General features: G+C 37.5%; 1 protein-coding gene across 2 annotated transcripts in view; it reads right to left on the minus strand.

The window, feature by feature from the left end:
- Nucleotides 1–632: 632 nt before the first annotated feature.
- The window catches only part of Fam81b (family with sequence similarity 81 member B), a 41,126-nt gene continuing 17,802 nt past the window's right edge, over nucleotides 633–23,956 (minus strand). For both annotated transcript variants that reach the window (XM_070030949.1, XM_070030948.1), the window contains 7 exons: nucleotides 20,066–20,309; nucleotides 14,961–15,079; nucleotides 9,603–9,732; nucleotides 7,409–7,515; nucleotides 4,947–5,082; nucleotides 3,102–3,297; nucleotides 633–911 (listed from right to left, as the gene is read on the minus strand). In XM_070030949.1, coding sequence (XP_069887050.1) covers nucleotides 778–911; nucleotides 3,102–3,297; nucleotides 4,947–5,082; nucleotides 7,409–7,515; nucleotides 9,603–9,732; nucleotides 14,961–15,079; nucleotides 20,066–20,309 — 1,066 coding nt within the window. In that variant the 3' untranslated portion in view covers nucleotides 633–777. The remainder of the gene's footprint in view (nucleotides 912–3,101; nucleotides 3,298–4,946; nucleotides 5,083–7,408; nucleotides 7,516–9,602; nucleotides 9,733–14,960; nucleotides 15,080–20,065; nucleotides 20,310–23,956) is intronic.

Below are 23,956 nucleotides of genomic sequence, written 5' to 3' on the forward strand. Positions count from 1 at the left end.
TTAATCCAGCACATGCTACAAATGATTTGTTTCTATATCTTATTATTTTACTTCTTATATTAATAATTCTATATCTAAATTTATATGCAGAAAAGTTGCACATATTTTAACTTATAGGAAATTAATGTTATTAAAGTGTTTCTGAATTTAGTACTTAGATAAAATTTAAGGGGTACTTTTTGACAGAAGCTATTGAACTCTCTGCATGGGTGATTCTGATACATACTGAATACAATTGAAATATACTTTAAATATGCATAAGTTGTTTACATTGAGATACCAATAACAGGTTATAGAAGGAAGATCCCTGAGTCAGATATTACAAAGAGTTCATTATTCCATTTATTTTGAACTAGAAGTTACTAGTTAAAAATGGAGACATTTCTCTTGGAGAACAAAATTTTTGGTAATAATATGTAAAACTCATGTTGGTAATAAGTGCTAACCATATGGTGGTTATTATTTCAACATGGTCAGTAGTACATCGCCACAATTCCTACCTTGTTTAAATCTGGCCTTACGTGTTCATCTGTGTACCTACTTTAAGTTGCCCTTTAATTGTGGTAAAAATGTAAAAAGGAATGTATATGAAGGATTCTTTTACTTTTTCCACTAATAAGTTGAAGACATCATAAAACTTCCGGCTTTATTGTTTTTCTGTGGTACATTCATCTCCTTAAAAGGTGATAAGAAATACAGAGACTTTAGAAGCATTGAACATCCGAAGGTTGTAACTTCCTTTTTCACAGCGTTTCCCAACAAACCTCTCCACTAGCTTTACACTTCATGGAGTTCCACTATCTTGCGCCGTAATTTCTTTAGATCTTTCTGTACTTTATATTTTTCTAAGTCCATTTTTGTTTTCTGTATTTTTTGGAGGGAGTTGATTGAGTCATGAACTGATTTAAATCCTAAGAGAGGAAAAGAAAACAGATTTACTTAATATACTAGAACTTTCTTTTCTTTTCAAATTTGCTAATTAGCAGTCCTACCACAATCAGTCATCATTTAATTCAAAGCACATTAAATTCCATTAAGACTAATCAAAAAATTGTACAAACTCCACTTCTTGTATGTCATTAAGATACATGAGTCATGTGTTTTAACTTATATTTGGCTTCTGTGAAATTTTGTTTCACTCCCTACTCCCCAGTAGATTGAAAAATACAGCAATTTAAAATATGTAATATTAACTTTAAACAAAGTTCTTTTCTGTATGCTTTGACAAATACGTATGTGATTTTTTAAAAAAAGAAGTTCCTGTTACTTGTTGAAGGTAGCCTACAGATGAGGATTTTCCTTTCCTTTTTTAAAAAAATTATCTTTTAAAATTATTTTTTATTGTGAATATACTGTACAGAGGGGTTAAAATTACATGGGCAAGATAATGAGTACATTTCTTATCAAGCATTGTACCCTCTTCCTTTGTTTTCCCTTCCCATCCCTTCTCATCCTCCCCACACAACCCCCTACCCAATCCTCCTCCCTCCCCACCACCAAAGTTGTAAAGTTCGTTTTCGACATAACAATTTGTACATATCATTGTTGCAATGGGTCCACCTGTATCCCTATTTAAACAAGTTGTTTTTTCCCGTCCCTTCTACAAATTATACCGACATCAAATACAGTGAAAGCAGGGGAGGGACATACAAAGCAACAAAGAAATAATCTTATAAATGTGTTAGAAACAATCACATGTAAGAAAAAAAAAACATTTGAGTACATATCTTAGGGTTTATTCCCCTAATATCAACTTATCTGACCTTTTCTGCTTGTCTCAGACATATACTAGCTACCAGCACGACTATGTTTATTGCAGCATTATTACCATAGCTAAGATATGGAACCAACCCAGTTGCCCCTCAGTAGATGAATGGGTTAAAAATTATCTTTTAGCAGTTGCCATTTAACATAACAGTTTATGAATAAAAAATAAAATGATCAATGCCACCCCTTGCTCTGAAAGTAGCCTCTACTAATGAATGGCTATTCCCTGCCCCTCTTATCACTTGTTTGACTAGGCACTTTGTGACTACGGCCCCAAAAGATTTCAAGCTCCTTAAGTATAACCTAGTTCTTATTCACAAAGATATTTTACGTATTTGCTTCCCCATATATTTATATTAAAGGCTTAAAAATCCACATTTTAAATTTAGACTCCTTTGCTAGAACTCCAACTTAGTGAAATGCAGAAACACAGTGTCGGTTTCCCTTTAGCTCAGCCTGAGGTTAGACTAGGGAATGAGGAAAATTAAGCCTCTGAAAATTAAGCAGAAAGCAGGTCCACTATTCCTGGACACATAACTCATTCTTGACTTGGTGGTGTTCTAGGCAACAATCTAGATACATGCCAGAAACACTTCTAGAGTGAGGCCGTGATGTTTTCCCCAAGGCACCACCTAGTGTACATCTTTACAGGACCAACACTTTTTGGAATTAATCATGATTTTTTCTGATACCCAGTGAACAGAAATAAATTGAAGTGCTGCCCTCTAATAAAGGGTCCCTTGTGATTTCTGGTAATTCTTTGGAATTGTGACTGGAAGCAGATGGCCTCTCTGTAGCACCTTATCCCATGTCCTTCTCTCTGACAAATTAGATGAGCATTTCAGATTAATCCTCTGTGATGCTGGCTCAGCTTGACACTGTTGCCCTTAGCCTCTTAAGCAGAAAAGCAGTCATACCTTGTACTCTGCTAATTCATTTCTCTTTCTCACTTCTAAAGGTCAAGTTTCCATCTGACATCTGTCTAGGCTCATTATCACCCATTCAATTTTGAGAGGGGCATTTGATTTAGGCTCCTAATTTTATAGTATATCCTGAAGTCAGGACCCAGTGATATTTAAGGAATTCTCCATCAAACAATTCTGGGATTCAATAATCTTAGATAGTGAAACCAAAACTCACAGTAGTGCCAGGCTTGTGACATTAACAAGTGTGAATGAAGAAAGTTGACTAATTTCTTTACCTTCCAATGATATGCTGAGCGGTATGATGTTAGCTTAAATGTATAACATCACTAGCATAGGATTGATACTTAAACCAGAAAATTCCGAGGAATTGAACAGGAAAAGACAGCTGTTACATTTGAATATGCTCACCTGACTGATACTCATTTTGAATTTTCTCTAATTCATTCCAGATCTGCTTTTCCATTTGTTCCATCTTTTTGGACAGTCTGTTTTCTAAATGTTTTGTTTTGTTTAGGTCTGTTTTCTGTTTCTGTGAGTTAATGAAATTCTCTAATTTGCTTGAAAGTTGTACTATTTTTTCATCCACTTTGTTTTCGGTCTTTTCCTAGAAAAGAAATCATAAAATATATCTATCCAGAACAGAGAGTTTTACTTTAGCTTGAAAGAAAAGGTGCTGGTTTTTAAAATCATATTCATGTTTCCATATAGAGTATGAAAATTCCAAACAAGATCCCTTGTACCTAAAATGGTGTTCACAAAGGTATTAAGCTAATCTGTTTATTTAACCTTTTTCAGTGGTCATTTCTACAACTCTACATTTTAGGGAAGAATAGAGAAGAGAGGGGTGTGATCTTACAGAAATTCTTGAGGATTTGGGGTTTTAGCCTAGTTTTTAGGAGAGTATAGTAAAGGAAGATGTTTTAGGTGATGCTTGGGACATGAGTACCTATGTGCTAGATATTCTTAGTCCCTGGAATTTCACATCTGCATGTGGACTCATTTCATCTAGAATATTGCCTTCTCTTCATTATGATTACCTCATATCCACTCTCAGAAATTCTGATTTATTTATGATGGAAGTCAGGCATTCATACAGCTTAATAGCTTTCCAGGGCACTGGGGGCTGCAGAATCATTCTTTGGCCAATTAGCTTCTTCTCTTCTCACTTCCCCATAGAGAATTTAGGAAGAGGAACTGAGCATAACTTCTCCTTGGCCCCAATAATGGTGCGTTCAACCTCTCTCTCCCTTGAAGGAGGCTTTTGCAGAGTGATTACAAGATTACCTAGTGCTGCTTACAATGGTGGAGGAATTCAGGGGTGAACTATTAGCAGGTCCACATGACAGCTGCCTATCTGAGTGCACAAATTTTGAGAACCTTATCAGTGATAAAGTTACGAGGTTTATCTCTTGACTCTACCTCACTCAGTTATTTGAAAACTCAGGTAGATGCAGAAGACATTATTTACTAAGCTGTCTAAAGCTCCTTTAATGATGGTCTCACTTATAATATGAATTGAATCACCTATAATATGGTGAGTAGCCACTGATCACCACAATGGCCCCTGCTGCCTTCTCCACTGCCTTCTCCAGTATAAAGGAGTCTGAAAGAGTTATGCGAATAGACAATTTGGAAGCCATAACTTGGCAGCCTTACCACAAAGCCCAAGCTCTCTTCACATAGTCTGATGATGCTTTTAAAAAACTTTTGACCTGGAAGTGGCCCTGTGGCTCAAGTGGTAGAGCACTGGCCTTGAGCTGAAGAGTTCAGGGACATTGCTCAGGCCCAGAGTTCAAGCTTCATGACCAGCCCAAAACAAACAAATGACTTTTGACTTGTCTTTTGGCAGATTTCCATAGAGGTTAAGTGACTTGTCAGAGTAGCAGTTTCCAAACTCTGCTATGCTTGAGCATTAACCATAGAACTTGTTCAGAAACAACAGATTCCCAACAAACTCCCAGGGAGTTTACCACCTGTTAGATCTCTCATGAGAATCTGTACTTTAATAATTATTTTTTTAAAAAACCCTCTTCAGGAACATTTTGGTACACATCTGAAAAATTCAGGCTCACGTAGTTGGGAAATAGCAAACAGTGCCAGAAGGTGGACCACAAGGCTTCTACTGTGGTGCTTGAAATGTAGCAAGTTAGGGACAGTGTAGTGAGTGTTTTCCAAGGTGACCTTTCAGATGCTTCCTGTGGCTGGATCACACAGTGACCAGGTAGCTATTCTTTGTGGATAAGAGCTCCTTACCAGTTTCTCCTGCAGGACCTTCAGACATTCAGTTATGTGGCATAGGTGGTCTTTTCTGTATTTGATAAACTGGTCTTCTGTCCATTTTTGATTGTTTGCCACTTCTTCATACACATTATTTGAAAGTGAATTAAATCTAAAGGAAAATGTCTTCTGTTTTAATCAGTAAATTTAAAGATCAACCAAAACTTTAGGATTGAGAAGTAAGATCAGTAAGATGAGGCACCATGTGCCTTGCCAAATACTTAGGGAGTGAGGATGTAGGAGGTGAGGGGTAAAATAAATTTATTTAGTTCCCCTCCCCTGAGCTTGAATTATATCACTGTGACCAAACTTCTGCATAGTCTAAATATGTACACAGAGTGACAGATATACCACCATCTTGCAGCTAACCACACAAAAAGTTGTTATCCATATAGAAATCCTCTCAGGGCTGAATACTGATAAGTATAAATAAATACTGATAAGTCACCAAAAAGTGGGGGACTTTGAGATAGGGGCCAGCCAACATACTTTCTCTGTGAAGGGTAGATTGCAAATATTTTAGGCTTTAAAGCCTGAGAGCCTTTGTTACAACTATTCAATCCAGCCTCTACAATAAAAGACCATATGAACAAAGCACATAAACTAATGAGCATGGTTCTATTCCAGTCAAATTTTATATACACTAAAACCTCAATTTCAGATAATACTTATATGTTATAGAATATAATTCTTAAATATTTAATAATAGTATAGTTCATGAAAAATTATTCAAAAGTGTAAAACTTATTCTCATCTCTGGGAGAGCTTAGCTAAAAGTGGGGATCTGCTAAGCCCTACTTTTACAAGCTCCTCTAAGAAGCAGGAAGAAGAGCTGTTTAGAGAGGACCTGTGTTTTCCAGTAGAGGAGAAAAATGCCACAAGGATCATGAAGGGTGGTTATTGCAAGTGAAATCTTTCTTTCTCCTCTACCCTCTCTCTCTTTCTCTCTTTTTTCTTTCTTTTTCACTTTTTCTCTCTTTATTTCTTGTCTGTTGTGGGGCTTGAAATCTGGGCCTGGACGCTGGGCACTGTCACTGAGCTCTTCAGCTCACGGTGAGCACCCTACCACTTGAGCCACAGTACCACTTCCAGTTTTCTGGTGTTTAATTGGAGATAAGAGTCTCACAGGGACTTTCCTGCCCAGGCTGGCTTTGATCCATGATCCTCAGATCTCAGCATCCTGAATAGTTAGGATTACAGGCACATGCCACCAGTGCCCAGCTTGCAAGTGAAATCTTCAATAGAGTTTCCATGCGACCAATAGAGTTTTATGAGTAGATTTTTTTAGTGGGAGGGGAAAACTGATGTTGAAGTACTTATGTGGAGCAAAAAGCAAAATAGTAGACTTGCAGGAAGGAAGTTTTCAGATCAGGTGATCATCATAATTGTACTAAATGCCAAAGAATGAAGAATTTTAAAAAATGGGAGTGGATATCATTTCAGAGATGGAAAGATTGAAACAAGTACCAGCAACTAAAAAAGTCACCGTATGAAGAAAGATATTTTCTGTTTACTCAAGACATCTACTTCTTCAAATTTTTGTGTTGACTAGTGCTTTCATCAAATTTTAGAACATAGTATTTTCTATTTTAATGCATCCTAAATAAGGTGTAGGTAATGATACATTCTGTCGTTTAATTGATACCTTCAGATCTTAGAGGTACTAATGTATAATGGTGCATTGGTAATCAATGACACTTCTCAATAAATAATGAAATAGAGACAAGGAAAATGGAGAAAGGAGAATATTATCAGAATACTGATAATATCAAAGCATTAATCCCAAGTGATACAGAACACAGGAAAAAGAATAGGGAGCAAGAACAGTAAGGCAGGATTATCTAAGTGACTGGATATTTCCTTTGTGCTATACCTTTGGGATACTGTAGGCATTTAAACAAGGAAGAGAGATTTAGTGGGAAAAAAAGGGGGGAAAGGACCAATAATTTGAATGTTTGTTTCAGGTCACATTTTTACTATTTTCTCCATTGAGTAGGGAAGGTATCAATTTAATATGGGATCAAGACTAGTTATAAAAGGATAATACAAAGCAATAATAATAGAAAGATCTGAGAAGAAATTTTAAAGGAAAAGCTTGTAGATCAAAATTGTTTTAAAATATGCTTGCTAATCTTGAGGAATCAGTTTGTATTCACTAGAGATTTACTTTGAGACATATTAATACAAAATGGACAACAAAGCAAAATACTCTGTGGGAAGGGTCAAAAGGAGTATATCTGTGAATCGCATATAGGAGTATGATAGGAGAATGAAAAAAATTAATATTCATATTCTTTCATATTACTTTAGTGTATAATATTGTCTGCATTGATTTGGTATTTTATTTCTTGGCCAGGTTTAAATTCCTGGAATGGGTTTTTATTCTGTGACAAGGCTTTCACTAGTCAAACATAATTAAAAATCTTCCATTTACTTACTTGAATTCCAAAAGGTTCATTTCATGGCGATAATCTCCCTGGACTGACTTTAAATTTGAGATTTGCTGAGAAGCGGATGTCTCTATTTTTCCTAAGATCTGGGTCACCTAATAAAAGTACAAGACAATACCTTAGTGTGTAAGCAAAACCACCAGCACTTGTATATGTTATACTTTATTCCTAAAGGAGTCAGGAAACAGACAAACTTTGAGCACACTTAAAATTTGAAAATGATTTTTTGTATGAGTATGATTCAAAATTATAGTCACAGTGTTTGGAAAAGAGTATTAAGATGTGTTCCATTTTGCTGTCTACAATGCTCTTTTAGGTAATAGGCTAACAATGCTTTAACAAAAGCATACTATTGCCACCAGTTTGCTTTGTAATTCAATTTATTTCTTTCCTTTTCTGTTAAGCTATTCTATCTTGTCATTACTATGTCTTCAGTAGCTTTAGGTGAATAATTGCAAAAGCTCAGTAAATACTAAATGAATAAATGTTCAAATGCACAACTAGTCTCTTGAGGAACACACAAATAATTTAGCAGGTTTTGGTTTCATCAATTTCCCCCAGGCCCTGAGCGTCTTTGTGCTCAAGGCTAGCATTCTACCACTTGAACCACAGCACCACTTCTGGCTTTTTCTGAGTAGTTTATTGGAGATAAGAGTCTTACAGACTTTCCTGTCCAGGCTAGCTTCAAACCATAATCCTCAGATCTCAGACTCCTGAATAGCTAGGATTACAGATATAAGCCACCAGCATCCAGTGTTCCAAATAGTATTCTGACACGACCACAATTAAGTCACATGTGACATCACTTAGGAGCATATAGAGATAGGAAGCAAACAAATTCCAGTCCTTGAGTTTATGAGTATTGTGCCTTTTGCATTGCCAAAAGCAGTGAGAAAATTCCTTTTAGGAACAAGAACTGGATTTTAAAAATGAACAAAGAAGGGGCTGGGAAGGTGGCTCAGTGGTAGAGTGCTTGCCTTGCATGCCTGAGGCCCTGGGTTCGATTCCTCAGCACCACATAAGCAAAAAGAAAAAAGCCGGAAGTGGCGCTGTGGCTCAAGTAGTAGAGTGCTAGCCTTGAGCTGAAGAGCTGAGGGACAGCACCCAGGCCCAGAGTTCAGGCCCCACGACCGGACCCAAAAAAAAAAAAAAAGAACAAAGAATTGCCACACGTATTTGAATCTAAATTAATTACTGACAACCATGAAACATGATTGGCTTTAGCCAAGTAGAATTCAACTCTTCACAGTCAGTCCTATGGCATAAAGAAACCTTTTAAGAGTTCTCTTAGCAAAGAAAGGGATGAATATGAAAGGGGTTGAATGAATAAATATTGAATATATAATTCTTACTACTATTGAAGATATGCTTACACTTTTTCTTTAGAGACTTCTACCTCAGCAGATCTCTAATTCTTTTATGACATTCGATTCTCAAGGGGCAAATGTTAGAGAGTAAATCAACATAGTAATTATAGTTTATTTAGGAAATGGGAATATTGCACACTTAAGGATACAGACAAATCTATGATCAGGTAATTTAGAACCACTGGAGATACATATATGTATAAAACTTTACATATGAGAGATAATATATATATATATATATATATATATACATGATAGATCATATATATATGTATATATATATATAGTCAAGGCACCAGCATATGTCATACAGAGAAAGTCAAAGCACAAGCAAAAAGCAGTGTCCAATAAAGAGATGGTTATTAAAACCTAGGAACTAAAAGACTTTTATAGTCTTTGTAAGTGACATGACCATTGAAGGTTTTAAATAAGTATGTAAATGTTCAACTTCCATTAAATTAGCATAAGAGCTTCCATGTAAAATTTCTTTGCTTGTAATCCCTGGCTCCACAGTGTTTAAGGGGAAGACAGATAATAAGGATAAGAAGAAAGGGCAGCAAAATGGCCATCAAACAGTCCATGCTTACAATGGGTGGTAGCTATGCTGCAACATAGAAAGTACCTATTAAATATTACTGATGGAACCTCCTCTATTCATGGTGCATATAATTGAACTATCATTTTAAATCATTTCGGAGAAAAGACTTATTTGTTTTAGAAAAGTTCTTTAAAAAAAATTACCACCTAGCTGGCCCTTTGGAGAAGCTATAATGGTTTGACTTTCGGCTAGAACTCACAGTGTGAGAGTTAGTTACCTTTGTATCCAAGTTCTTGGAAATAGTTTCTGTGTTAGCCATGAGCTCTTGAATTGCTTTTTCAGTTTGCCGGTACTCATGCTTGATGAAGTGAATGTCTCCAGAAAGTTTTATGATGCTTGCATCACATCTAGTCCCAACATGGAAAATTTGTGAGATCAACAGGTTCACAATATTTTAATAGTATAATAAAATAATTTCATGGGAAAAGTTCTAAAGTTCTTTGAATATTATATTGGTAGATGGAGGAGGATGTACCATAACCATTATTTTTATCTTTTCTTCCTGATGAGAGAGAAGCTAGGCTAGATATATTGACCTACACTGGATTTGTATACATGGGGAATTTAGGATGAGTTAGGAGAAACTGTGCATTTTCAATGTAGTAAATCAGTCATAAAAGTTTTAACAGATTTTGATGTTTGGGTAATATACCCTGCTGCTTAGGATTAGATAGGGAGCATTTGGCTTTTGATGTTAAACAACAACAACAACAACCCGCCTATGAGATGAGGCTGAGAAATGAACTTTTTCCTTTAATATTATAGAACAAAGGGACATTAAATATGAAGTTTTGTCTGAGCATTCCCCTGAAAGGGGATCAGTAACTGGCCAGGGAGAGGGAGCTGTGGGGAGAAAAAGATGGGAGTCAATATTATTAAGAATAAGAATAATGCCACATAGAAACCCCACTATGACCCAGCAATCCCACTTTTGGGCATTTACACAAATGATCACAAACAAGGCTAAACTAAAGCTACCAGCACAACTATGTTTATCACAGCATTATTTGTCATAGCTAAGATATGGAACCAACCCAGATGCCCCTCAGTAGATGAATGGATCAAGAAAATGTGGTATATATACACAATGGAATTCTATGCCTCCATCACAAAGAATGACATTGCCCCATTTGTTAGGAAATGGAAAGGCTTGGAAAAAATTATATTAAGTGAAGTAAACCAGGCCCCCCAAAAATAGGTCCCATGCAACCTATGTTATTTTCAATAGTTATTTGCAATAACTAGTATAAGTCAAGGACAAGCAGAAAAGATCATATGACCATATAAGATTATATGACCATATAAGATGATGTTAAGTGAAATGAACCCCAAGATAGGGACACAACTTGCTTTTTTCTTTCTTGCTATTGTTTTCAATGTATCTAAAATGTACTATGTGATTTTTTTTGTTTCTCTTGTATGTTCTTCCCCCATGGTATAACCCATTTTCACTGTATTTGAGTCGGTACCCTGAATCTTGTATATACATTTTTCTAATTTGGGGAGGGGAAGAGAAATAACAAAATGCTGAAACATGGATACAGGTTGACCCATTGTAACAATGAGATGTACAGGACACTATGTAGAAAACAAACTTTACAACTTGGGGTGGGGGAGTTGGGGAGGTGGGAAGGAAGGAATGGTAGGGGAAAAACAAAGAAAGAGGTAATAATGCTCAATAGAAAATGTACTCATTACTCATGTAACTGTAACCCCTCTGTACACTATTTTTACAATAAAAAACATTAAAACATGAATGTAAATGTAGTCAAGCACATGTCATGGCTGAGAGCCATGTTATATAGACACAGAAACCATTATTGCTAGTGCCACACCACTATTGTTGGTGGTTTGGAATGGCTTTAAATGTGTCCATATATGGATCCACCTCCCCAAATGAGAATATAAAAATACATACTTGCTCCTTCAGCACTTTAGTGTGTGTGTGTGTGTGTGTGTGTGTGTGTGTGTGTGTGTGTGTGTGTGTGTGTGAGACAACTCTGGGCTTGAACTCAAGGACTAGGCACTGTTCCTGAGCTTCCTTTGCTCAAGGCTAGTGAGCCACAGCCACAACCAAAGCCACAGCTCCACTTCTGACTTTTTTGGTAGTTTAATGAAAATAAGAGTCTCACAGACTTTCCTGCCTGGGCTGGCTTTGAACTTCAATTCCTAGATCTCAGCCTCCTGAGTAGTTAGGATTATAAGCATGAGCCACCAGCACCCAGCTATATTTTTCTATTTTTAAATGGCAAATTTTATGGCATTTGTATAATGTTCTGTAACTAAAAAGCTTGCAGTTTCTGAGTTTTCATTCTATACTTAAATCCTGTGTTATATATATATATATATATATATATATATATATATATATGTATATTTTTTAAACTATGATTTTTTGAGCTATTTGTGTTGCTTTATTTCTTGGTTGTTGAGATTTCTCATTCAGGTTTTCAAAGGAAGGGCTCAGTAATATTAGAACTTTCAAGTTGTTAAGAAGGCTGTGCGTTCTCTTATGCTTTACGAGTGATGATCATTCAGTACATGATAGGCGTCACTCCATTCTTTTCTGGCTATAAGTTTGGCTTTATGAAGTCTTCTATGGCATTTTCCATGTACGTTTGCTTTCTAAGTTCAAAGATTCCTGTGCATCTCTTGTCCTTACAGGATAATGACGACAGTGATGTTGATAATGATGATGATGATGATGATTGATATTATTTCGGTGGAACTGGGGTGTGTTCTTAGGGCAAGGTATTCCCCCTACTCTAGTAAAAGAGCAAAAGTTAAGGTATCCATAATATCATTATGCTTTGTCAAAGGACATGGTTTTCCTTTTTTTGATAATTTTTTTATTGTAAAGATACTGTACAGAGGATTTACAAGTTATATGAGTAAGGTAATGAGTACTTTTTTTTTTTTGAGTTGGTCATGGGGCTTGAACTCCGGGCTTGGGCACTATCCCTCAGCTCTTCAAAGCTCAAGACAAGCACTCTACTGCTTGAGCCACAGTGCCACTTCTGGTTTTCTAGCGGTTTATTGGAGATAAGAGTCTCATGGACTTTCCTGCCCAGGCTGGCTTTGAACCGTGATCCTCAGATCTCAGCCTCCTGAGTAGCTAGGATTACAGGTGTGAGCCACCAGTGCCTGGCTATGAGTACATTTCTTATTGAGCATTGTTACTCCTCCCTTTGTTTTTCTCCTACTCTCCCTAGATTGTGCCAACACAATCGATTTGCATTTTGAGGTGCACCTTATTTCATTTTAAATACTTGCCTTTAAACTGCCACTAGAGTGGGAAGTAAGTTATAAGTAAATTACTAAATATTGAGCCTAATATATATATAAAGCAATAAAGTGTTTGTTAGGAATTATGTTAAAATAATCAACTTAATTTCACATGTTCCAAACAGCTAATTGGAATTCAAATCACTAGATCCGGAAGCCAGTAATCAATATGCCTTCGCTTGCCCCTGAATCATTCTTCTAGCAAAAACACAGAAAATAAACAGGAGAGGAAGATGAATTTAGTTTGGTAGCTATTAGCCAAATTCTCAGATTATCCAAGAGATTTTGGAAATTTTCCATAAAAGAAAGATATTTCCAGGAAAAGTAAGATCTGGTCCCCAAATCACTGCTTGACTGAACATCAACGTAAGAAAGAAATAAGAACTGACCAAATGTGCTGGCATGCGTTTCTACCTGGTAAATTTTTATTATATTTTTGTTGAGTTGAATGGAAAAAAGCCTGAGGAAAGGATTTTGTGATTTAAATATGCCTTCTTCAAAATTCAAATGTTGCTGATAGGATGAAGAGGCAAGGTGTTTGTTTAGGAGACTACTATGCTGTGAGAATCCTCCCAGATGAATGGGATGAAGGCTTTTATAGCAGTGCCTTCAGAGATCATTGTGTCCGTGGCCATTCAGTCTCCTGTTTTCCAGAGGACTCAGTGCTTCTCCTGTATGGAAGATGGAACCCCTGCCAGACAACTAGACCTGATAACTTCTTGATCTTGGACTTTCCAGCCTCTAAGAGCGTCTGTTCTTATAAATTACTCTGTCTAAAGGATTCTGTTGTAAACACATAAACAGACTTAAGACAGAGAAATTTGACTTGATGTTTCTCATTTACTTCTCTCTTGGTCATTTATACTTGGGAAGGTTGATAACAAGGTGGTAGAGATTTCCTAGGAGAGATAAAAGAGTTCTAGAGAAGGAAGGTGGGCATGGTAGGCTGTCCTATCATTGTAATGTCCACAGACTCTTTTCACCTGAATCGCATGCTATTAAATCTTTCATACAAAAGATGTTGTTCAAAACAACCTATTTGGCAGAACATCCCTTTTGTTAGACTCATGTGCAATCATTACATATTTTAAGTGTTTTACTCATTGAAATTTAACACAGGTGGGGATTTTATCTGTGCCAAGATGTTGGCATTTGGGTGGTTGAAGGCTACAATAGCAGACTCTGGTAACTCTAAAAGTAGACAGCCAGGACACAACATGGGATGGGTCTTTTTTTCAAAGGGTGTTGCAGGTGGCATGAGCCTTTCAAAGTTTACTGAAACATGTTCTCAACCACAGCACAGCACTTAAACTTATTTAAAATTGACATATTGTTTTCAACAATATGGATTGGGGAACCAGAGTTCAGCAAGCAAGAACTAATAGCCAGCTTTTTTTTTTTTTTTTTTTTTTGGTCTGGTCGTGGGGCCTGAACTCTGGGCCTGGGCCCTGTCCCTCAGCTCTTCAGCTCAAGGCTAGTGCTCTACCACTTGAGCCACAGTGCCACTTCTGGCTTTTTTCTTTTTTGCTTATGTGGTGCTGAGGAATCGAACCCAGGGCCTCATGTATGCAAGGCAAGTGCTCTACCACTGAGCCACCTTCCCAGCCCACCAGCATTTTTTGATCTACTTCTTTTTTTTATTGTGAAAATACCACACAGAGGAGTTACAATTACATGATAATGAGTACATTTCTTCTTTGTCTTTTTTTTTTTTTGGGTCCGTTCGTGGGGCCTGAACTCTGGGCTTGGGCGCTGTCCCTCAGCGTTTCAGCTCAAGGCTAGCCCTCTACCACTTGAGCCACAGCGCCACTTCCGGCTTTTTTCTTTTTGCTTATGTGGTGCTGAGGAATCAAACCCAGGGCCTCATGCATGCAAGGCAAGCCCTCTACCACTGAGCCACCTTCTCAGCTCCCACAAGAACATTTCTTATCAAGCATTGTTGCCTCCTCTTTGTTTCCCCTTTCCATCCTTTCCCATATTCCCCCCTCACCCAAGCTGATTCTCCCTTCACCCCCCACCAAAGTTGTAAAGTTCATTTTTCAACATAAGGACTTGTACATCTCATTGTTGCAATGGGTCCACCTGTGTCCCTTGTTAAACGATTTGTTTTTTTCCCTTCCCCTCCACAAATTATACCGACATCAAATACAGTGAAAGCAGGGGTTATACTGTGGGGGAGGGACATACAAAGCAACATAGAAATCATCTTATAAATATGTTAGAAACAATTGCATGAAAGGAAAAACAAAAAACCATTTGAGACCTTATCTTGGGGTTCATTTCGCCTTACCTGGCTACTCTTCCCCGAAGGTCTCCGACTCCTTGGAGGTGTTTGATGTTAAGATCTTGCATTGCAAGATTAGTTCCTGTGGCCGCCTGATCTCTAATTCTTATTTGATCTTCCAAGATCTGTAGTTTTGAGTTAAGATAGCCATTAATTTCCCAGTACACATGATAAACAAACAAACAAATATTATTTAAAGCAGACAAATGCATTTGAGGTTGCACATGCATGCAGAGTTAGGCTAATGGGGTAGATGAGCAGGACAGGACTATTCAGAGGTAATTAATCTCTGCTTTGCCTATGGAAAAGTGTTTTGAAATTGTGGTTTTTAATGTAAGAATCTTAATTAAGATGTAGGCTGCAGTTAAAAAAAGTTTTCTCTTATTCCTTTTAAGGATTAAGTTAGTACTTAACTTGTATTCAAATCTGCCTTATTGACCAATTTGCGAATAAGTTGGTGAGTTTAGGTTCTTTTAAAATATTTGAATAGCACTCATTTCTCTTTAAAGAGCTTCCTGGTTTATTGCTTCAATTCTTACTAAAGGTAGCTATATATGTGTATGTCTGTCTACATCTCTCTCTATATATATATTTATCTAACTTATCTAATTTATCATCCGTCTGTCTATCCTCTGCTACCCCTAGCCTCACCCTTGGAGTAAGTATGGAGTCAAATCCAGGGCTTTGTACATGCTAACTTAGTTCTCTATTATTGAGCTACATCTCTAGTGTGGAGATCTTTATTTTGGAATTTAATTTCCACACAAACAATCTAATTCTCATTTTACCTATAGCTATCAAACTTAACAGGACTGCAAATATTTTGAGGCTTTCTAGTTCTTGAAAAATATTTTCTTTTCTCAGAGCTAATCTAAATAATCAGTTATTGTAGGAAAAGAAACTCTGGAAACTGTTTTCCCTGTTAATACTAGGAATCATTTTGGGGTCTAATTAATGTTTTGAAATGTGTGATGTATGTGAATAGATTTTTGACAAATATGGTCAATTATGTAACAGCAGCCCAGATCAAAGAATACTCTTTTTTTTATTCAGAGACCATTTTCTTTCTTTTTTAGAATTTTATTGTAAAGGTGATGGACAGAGGGGTTACAGTTACATAAGTAAAGTAATGAGTACATTTCTTTTTGAAAAGTGTTACCCCTTCCTCATTTTCTCCCACTTCCCTTCTGAATCCCCTCCCTCCTAAGTTGTAAAGTTCATTTCCAACATAGTGTCTAATGAGTATCACTGTTTCATTGGTTTACCCTTTGTCCTACTGTTTCTGTGGTTCCCCTTCCCTTCCCCAAATCTACTCAAAATACATATTAAGATGAAGTGTACAGATCTTCTCCCAATCTATTGATCTTGCTAGCTATGTCCTTTGCCATGCAGAAGCTCTGCAACTTCATGCAATCCCATTTGTCCAACATTTCTTTGATTTGTTGTGTTTCTGGGTCTCTATTAAGAAAATTTTGGCTTGTGCCAAGGAGACCTCGGGTTTCTCCTATTCCATCCTGTAATGTTTTCAGAGTGTCTGCTTTGACTCTGAGGTCTTTGATCCATTTGGAGTTGATTCTGGTGCAGGGTGATATATAAGGATCTAGCTTTAGTTTTCTACAAGTAGTTAACCAATTTTGCCAGCACCATTTACTGAAGAGGCTGTCTTTCTTCCATTCTATTTTTTTAGCTTGCTTATCAAAGATTAGATGGCTATAGGTCTGTAGGTTCATTTCTGGGTTTTCAATTCTATTCCATTGGTCCTGAGGTCTGTGCCAGTACCAAGCCGTTTTTATTACTATGGCTTTATAGTAGAGTTTGAAATTTGGTATTGATATCCTACGGATTGGGAGAAGATCTTCACTAGCCATACAACAGACAAGGGTCTCATATCTAAAATATACTTGGAACTCAAAAAATTAAACCCTCCAATAACAAATCCTCAAAGAAACAACTGTCCAATAAATAAGTGGGCTAAAGACTTAAAGAGAAACTTCTCTGAAGAGGAAAGAAGGATGGCCAATAGATACATGAAGAAATGCTCAACCTCCCTAGCCATAAAAGAAATGCAAATCAAAACAACATTAAGATACCACCTCACTCCACTTAGAATGGCTAAAATCAAGAACTCTAAAAACAACAGATGCTGGAGAGGATGTGGCCAGAAGGGAACCCTACTGCATTGTTGGTGGGAGTGTAAACTTGTTCAACCACTTTGGAAAGTAGTATGGAGGTTCCTCAAAAGACTCCACATAGAGTTCCCCTATGACCCAGCAATCCCACTTTTGGGCATTTACCCAAATGTTCACAAACAAGATCACACTAAAGCTACCAGCACAACTATATTTATTGCAGCACTATTTACTATAGCTAAGATATGGAACCAACCCAGATGCCCCTCAGTAGATGAATGGATCAAGAAAATGTGGTATATATACACAATGGAATTCTATGCCTCCATAAGAAAGAATGCCATTGCCCCATTTGTTAGGAAATGGAAAGGCTTGGAAAAAATTCTATTACGTGAAGTAAGCCAGGCCCAAAGAAATATAGGTCCCATGGTTTCCCTTATTTGCAATATCTAGTATATGTCTGAGTCAAGCAGAAAAGGTCAGATAAGGTGATGTTAGGGAAATGAACCCTAAGATATGTATTCAAATGTTTTTTTTCATTCATGTGGTTGTTTCTAACACATTTATAAGATTATTTCTTTGTTGCTTTGTATGTCCCTCCCCCACAGTATAACCCCTGCTTTCACTGTATTTGATGTTGGTATAATTTGTGGAGGGGAAGGGGAAAATCAAATAGTTGAACTAGGGATACAGGTGGACCCATTGCAACAATGAGATACACAAGTCGTTATGTCGAAAACGAACTTTACAACTTTGGTGGGGGGGAGCGGGGAGGGGGGGAGAGGGGAGGATTGGGTGGGGGGGCAGGGGGAGGATGGGAAGGGATGGGAAGGGGAAACAAAGGAAGAAGCTACAATGCTTGATAAGAAATGTACTCATTATTTTGCCCATGTAATTGTAAACCCTCTGTACAGTGTTTTCACAATAAAAAAAAATGTTGAAGTGTACAGAAATCAAAACAGTGATAACAGGGAATAAGCCAGACCAGATATCCTGAAAATATTACAGGAAGGGATAGGGGAAACACTAGGGCTCCTTGGCACAGGTCAAGAATTCCTAAGCAAAGATTCAGAAATACTACCAATCAATGAAAGACTGGTTAAACGAGATTGCATTAACCTGCAGAGTTTCTGCATGGCAAAGAACAAAGCAGGCAGGATAAATAGCACACTGATTGGGAAAAGATTTCTACTAGCTATATATCAGACAATAGCCTCATATCTAAAGTACATTCTTTAGAAATATATGTTTTGGCAGTTCTGAGATTTGAAATTAGGCCTGGGTCTTGCTAAATGAGGATTATACCATGAGCCAACACTCCCAACCCTTGTGTTTTAGTTGTTTTTCAGATGGAGTCTCCCATTTTGCCCAGGGCTGGCCTCCGATGGAAATCCTCCTGTCTCTGCCTCCCATATAGCTATGATTACAGACATTGTCACTGCCCATCTTAGAAACATTTTATTAAGAATGTTGTTCCTTTAAAACTATTAAGAGAGGTCTCTCGTAAGGTCTTTGGCTCAGGTTTGTTTTTTTTTTAAAATTTATCGGTTGTGGGGCTTGAACTCTGGGCTTGGGCGCTGTCCCTATGCTCTTCAGCTTAAGGCGAGTGCTCTACTGCTTGAGCCACAGTGCCACTTCTGGTTTTCTAGTGGTTTATTGGAGATAAGAGTCTCATGGACTTTCCTGCCCAGGCTGGCTTTGAACCGTGATCGTCAGATCTCAGCCTCCTGAGTAGTTAGGTACTAAATGATGACTTGATTTTCTTGAAAGGACAGTACTATGCCTCTATACATCTTAATGCAACTTTTATTGCTTATAAACTTTCAATGGGATTAACTTATTAATATGTGATGACACCTATAAGAGACTTAAATTTTTTTCCATAAAATACTTAAAATTTTTTCTAAGTATTTTTAACTTCTGACATTTTCTCAATTATATGCTTATACTTGTAATCCTAGCTAGTCAAGAAGCTGAAATCTGAGCGTTACAGTTTGCAGCCAGTCCGGGAAGGAAAGTCTATGAGACTTATCTCCAGTTAACCACTAAAAAGTCAGAACCGGGACTATGGCTGAAGTTGTAGAGTGCTAGCCTTGAGCCAAAACAAGCTTAGAGATAGAGCCCAGGCCCTGAGTTTAAGCCCCGGGACTGGCAAAAAAGAAAAAAAAAATAAAACAACAATCAAAAAACCTTTGAAAGAAAAACTTATTTATCTTGATTTAGCTTAAGATTTTCCCTTTTTGATCAGGAACTTTATTTTCCTTTTGAAATTTTTACTTATTTACTCAAGAAAATTTTACAGACACTCTTGGTGTCTATTAAGGCATTTAACAGCAAGCCATACTAAGGTTCAGCATGTTTGGAATTACATTTTAGAAAGGTAAAATGTATTTTAGAAAGAGCACACAAATAATAGACAAACAATCATGGTAGAAATGATAAATGCTATAAATAAAATTTGAGAGGCTTAAGTGAGGAAGGGATTTAAAGGAAGTGCAGGAAGTCTTTCATAGTAGGTCATATCTGAGTAGGAACTTGGAGGAGAGAAAGAGTGTTTCATACAAATGTTTATGGGAAGATCATCTAGTGTGAATGAATAGTAAGGAACAGAATAATGGGAGGCCAGTATATCCAGGTGAGGGAGGTGAGTGTGAGCGATGTCAAATTGTGATGCTGAAAATCTTTGAAATTATTGTACTAATAGAAGCTTGAGACCTAGACTAACAAGAACCTCAACACATGCCTGACATAATGTTATATAGTTATCTTGCCTGGCATGAAAAATACATTTTTTAATGGCAGTTTCTTTTACCTTTTGGCTTAAGCAAGCAGCCAAATAACAGAGCTATTTCACACTGGGAAAGCTCAGTAGTATTCATTGAACTTAAACAATAGGAGCATATTGTTAAAGTTGAAAAGTAATGTGGGTGGTTGATAGTTTTTGTCAAACAATAATGCCAATAGATGAAAACCAAGAGCTACCTCAATGTTCTGGCTGAGTTTTTTGACGATGCTGGTAATGGTTTGGATGTGGCTTTCTAGTAACTTCCTGGCAAGAGATTCTTCTTTTCGAAAGCCATGGGTCCCCTGCAGACAAGCAGAAATGTCCTCCTTGATGCGGAAGGCTTGTTCAAGGAGGAAGGCGATGGTGCGCTCCTGATTATTCAGTCGGTCTTCCAGCTGAGTTGTCTGGGTGTTCTGAATGTCAGGTAGAAAAGAAGGACCCCTGGTCAGGAGAATAAAACAGAAGGGTATTACAAGAAGGAGCCAGAACCTGTCACCTCACTACTACACCTGTGTTTTCTCTATGGAAATATTTTTCAAAAACTTTCATGGTTAGAAAGTTGGTTTATGTCTCATCTAAAAAGTGGATTTATGCCTTGATCTGGTATCATGCATTCTTTTCATGTTTCCCAAGCAGAAATATACAATGATGCAAAATTTAAAGTCAAATTTATGGTTGGGAGATAGTGAGAGATCCTGAAAGAAACCTTCCGTTATGCCTTTATACACCCTTCTCTTTTTTTGGGGGGGGGGGTTGTCCGGTCGTGGGGCCTGAACTCTGGGCCTGGGTGCTGTCCCTCAGCTCTTCAGCTCAAGGCTAGTGCTCTACCACTTGAGCCACAGCACCACTTCCAGCTTTTTTCTTTTTGCTTATGTGGTGCTGAGGAATCGAACCTAGGGCATCATGCATGCAAGGCAAGCACTCTACCACTGAGCCACTTTCCCAGCCCCTTTATACACCCTTCTATAGAAAATTATAATAGAAGTCAATTGTAGTGGCTGGGAAGGTGCTCAGGGGTGGAGTGCTTGCATGGAGCCCTGGGTTTGATTCCTCAGCACCACATAAGCAGAAAAAGCTGGAAGTGGTGCTGTGGCTTATGTGGTAGAGCACTAGCCTTGATTTGAAAAGCTGAGGGACAGCACCCAGGCCCAGAGTTCAGGCCTCATGACTTACCAAAAAAAAATATGATACACATCCACACCCACCTCCCCCCCCCCAAATGACTGTGCTAGAGAGTTTTCCAAAGGGTATGACTTAGAATAATAGTAACACTGATCACTAAAAAAGATTTCATATCCTAGCTACTCTGGAGGCTAAGACCTGAACGGTGTGATTAGAAGCCAGCCTTGGCAGAAAAAGACTCCTCTCCAATTACCTTCCCCAAAAGTCATAAGTAGAGATGTGGCTCAAGTGGTAAAGCAATAACATTGATACAGAAGCTCAGAGGCAGTACCCACACCACCCTGAGTTCAAAATCCAGGACCAATACATATACACAAAAAAAGAATTTCATAGTCAAATAAATTTGTTAAACATTTCATTTGGTGCCTCTCTCTTGGTGACTTACACTGTATATTATATTAATGTCTAACAGTAATGTGGTAATCTTATAGACAGTAAAAATAGTTTAAGATCTGGTCCCTGGTCACTCAAAACCCATAGCTGAAGTACTTGATTACATTTTGTGGGCATTGATTTCTAACCTATTACCAGGCAAATAGTCCTTTAGATCAATATAACAAGTACACTTTGCTTTGAATTTCTGTATAGTGCTATTATAATTCTTGGGGGGAACTTTATGTTCAAGTCCAGGTATTTTGGTTTTTGTCCTTTCTGTCTTACCTGTTCAACACACTGAGCTTCTGCATGAGCTTTCATTTGAAAAAAGGAGTTATGTTTCATTGTTGAACATCATTTAGTTCCTTTTTTACTGATAATTATTAGCAATGAATATTGTTCTCTTGCATCAAGCATCACTGTCAAATTTTTTTTGAAGTATTGTTTTCTTCCTTGTTGGCCATTTTTCTCTGTTGATAACTCTACAACCAAAGTTCCTTGGGCAGTACAAAAAGCTAATCTTAGTCAGGCAATTCATTATCATTACCCCAGTGGTGGATGAGTATGGGAAAAGGCAGGGCTTCACCTGCCTAGGGAGAATCAACAGAAGCTGTGGGGGGAGCCCAGGAGAAGTGCTTGTGCTATGCAGTTAAAGCAACCATGGTGACAAGTTACTTTGTTTTAATTTAGAACTTCATTACTTTGACTTCCTAAAACACCTCCCACAAGAAATGTAACCCAAGTTTTTTATATGATATGCAATTTTTAGTAGCCACTTTTTGAAAAGTGTTTTTAAAAAAACTTTTAAACCCCTTTTAAATTGAATTTCATTAATTTTATTTTATGACAATAATATATTTTAATGTCATTGTGTAATGTACATGAAAGTGAACTCTCTTGATGTTATATTTCACTTTATTAGTATTCTAAATATTTGAAATAGACCATGTATTTTACACTCGTAATGCACATCATTTTGGACTAGACACATCATAAATCTTAATGGCTACACATGTTTATCACCAAGCATCAAAAGCATCATCACCATGTCCAAAAGCTACTTGTGCCTGTTACAAATAATAATAGCCAATGGTCTTTGAGTACTTAGTACAAGACAGACATTCTGGCTAATACTTTATGTGGCTAATTTGTGGCTATGATGTGGCTAATATGTGGCTATGCTGGAGGTATTACAGTCACCCTCATTTAAAGATGAAAAAAACTCAGGCTTAGGGGGATTAACTTGTCTAAGGTCTCCTAGCTAACAAGGGTGAGGCCAGTATTCAAATTGAAGCAGTTTAATTCAGGTTTATGTTATACACATAGAAGAAGATCCTTTAAAAAGTGCTTATTTAAATTTTATCCACTATTATAACAAGCCAAGTTGGCTTGCTATATCTACGTAACTATCTACATAACAACCCAAGTTGGCTTGTTGTATTTACATAAACATAATATCTGATCATTCTTGGCTGTCTACTATTTACTATTAGCTGGAGAAAATGACAACTGAAAGACAGAAGTTAACAAGAGTCAGAAGATCAATGTAAAATAGTGAATTAGGAAAGGAAAAGACAAAGACGAGGCCAGTTAATGTTAGGGAAAGAGTAATATGTAAATTCCTGGTAACTTCATTGGCATTACTATGTTTTTCTCTTCCCTTCACACATAAACATAAAACTTCTTGAAGAAGCAAACTTCCTTCAATAGTTTGTGATTTCTAAGAAATTTTTGGTGCTTTGCATTATTTTTAATTTGCCCATCTCCTTGATAGCCCTGCCCCTCCCTCCTTCCCTCCCTCCCTCCCTGCCTCCCTCCCTCCCTCCCTCCCTCCCTCTCTCTCCCTCCCTCTCTCTCTCTCTCTCTCTCTCTCTCTCTCTCTCTCTCTCTCTCTCTCTCTCTCTCTCTCTCTCTCTCTCTCTCTCTCTCTCTCTTTCTTTATTGTTGGTTATGGGGTTGAATTCTGGGCCTGGGCACTGTCCCTCAGCTCTTCAACTCAAGGCTAGCGCTCTATCATTTGAGCCATAGTGCCACTTCCAGGTTTTTTTTTTCTTCTGTTTATGTGGTGCTGAGGAATCGAATCCAGGGCCTCATGCATGGGAGGCAAGCACTCTACCTCTGAACCACCTTCCCAGCCCTCCTGGACTCTCTTGATCTCTCTCCCATACTCCGAGTGTTGGGGGAAGCTAGTTTCTGTGGAGAGGAAAGAAACTGGGCAACAGCAGAAGAGCTGTGGCATCAGCTATCCTAGGATAGAACTACAGCTTTCTGCTGTTCTCCCAGATCCCAGATGATACTTTAACCTTCACCGGATGAAATGCTCTGAGCCATTTTATGTATTTATTTATTTTCAGGTTTTTTAACATACATTTTTATTGTAAAAATACTGTATAGAGGAGTTACAGTTACATGAGTAGGGTAATGAGTACATTTCCTATCAAGCATTGTTACCTCCTCCTTTTTTTTTCCCCTACCCTTCCTTCCTTCCACCTACACAATTACAATCCCAATCTCCTCCTTACCTCCCCTCC

Source organism: Dipodomys merriami, unplaced genomic scaffold (assembly GCF_024711535.1).
Source record: "Dipodomys merriami isolate MVZ:Mamm:240054 unplaced genomic scaffold, mDipMer1.0.p SCAF_20, whole genome shotgun sequence".
NCBI lineage: Eukaryota > Metazoa > Chordata > Mammalia > Rodentia > Heteromyidae > Dipodomys > Dipodomys merriami.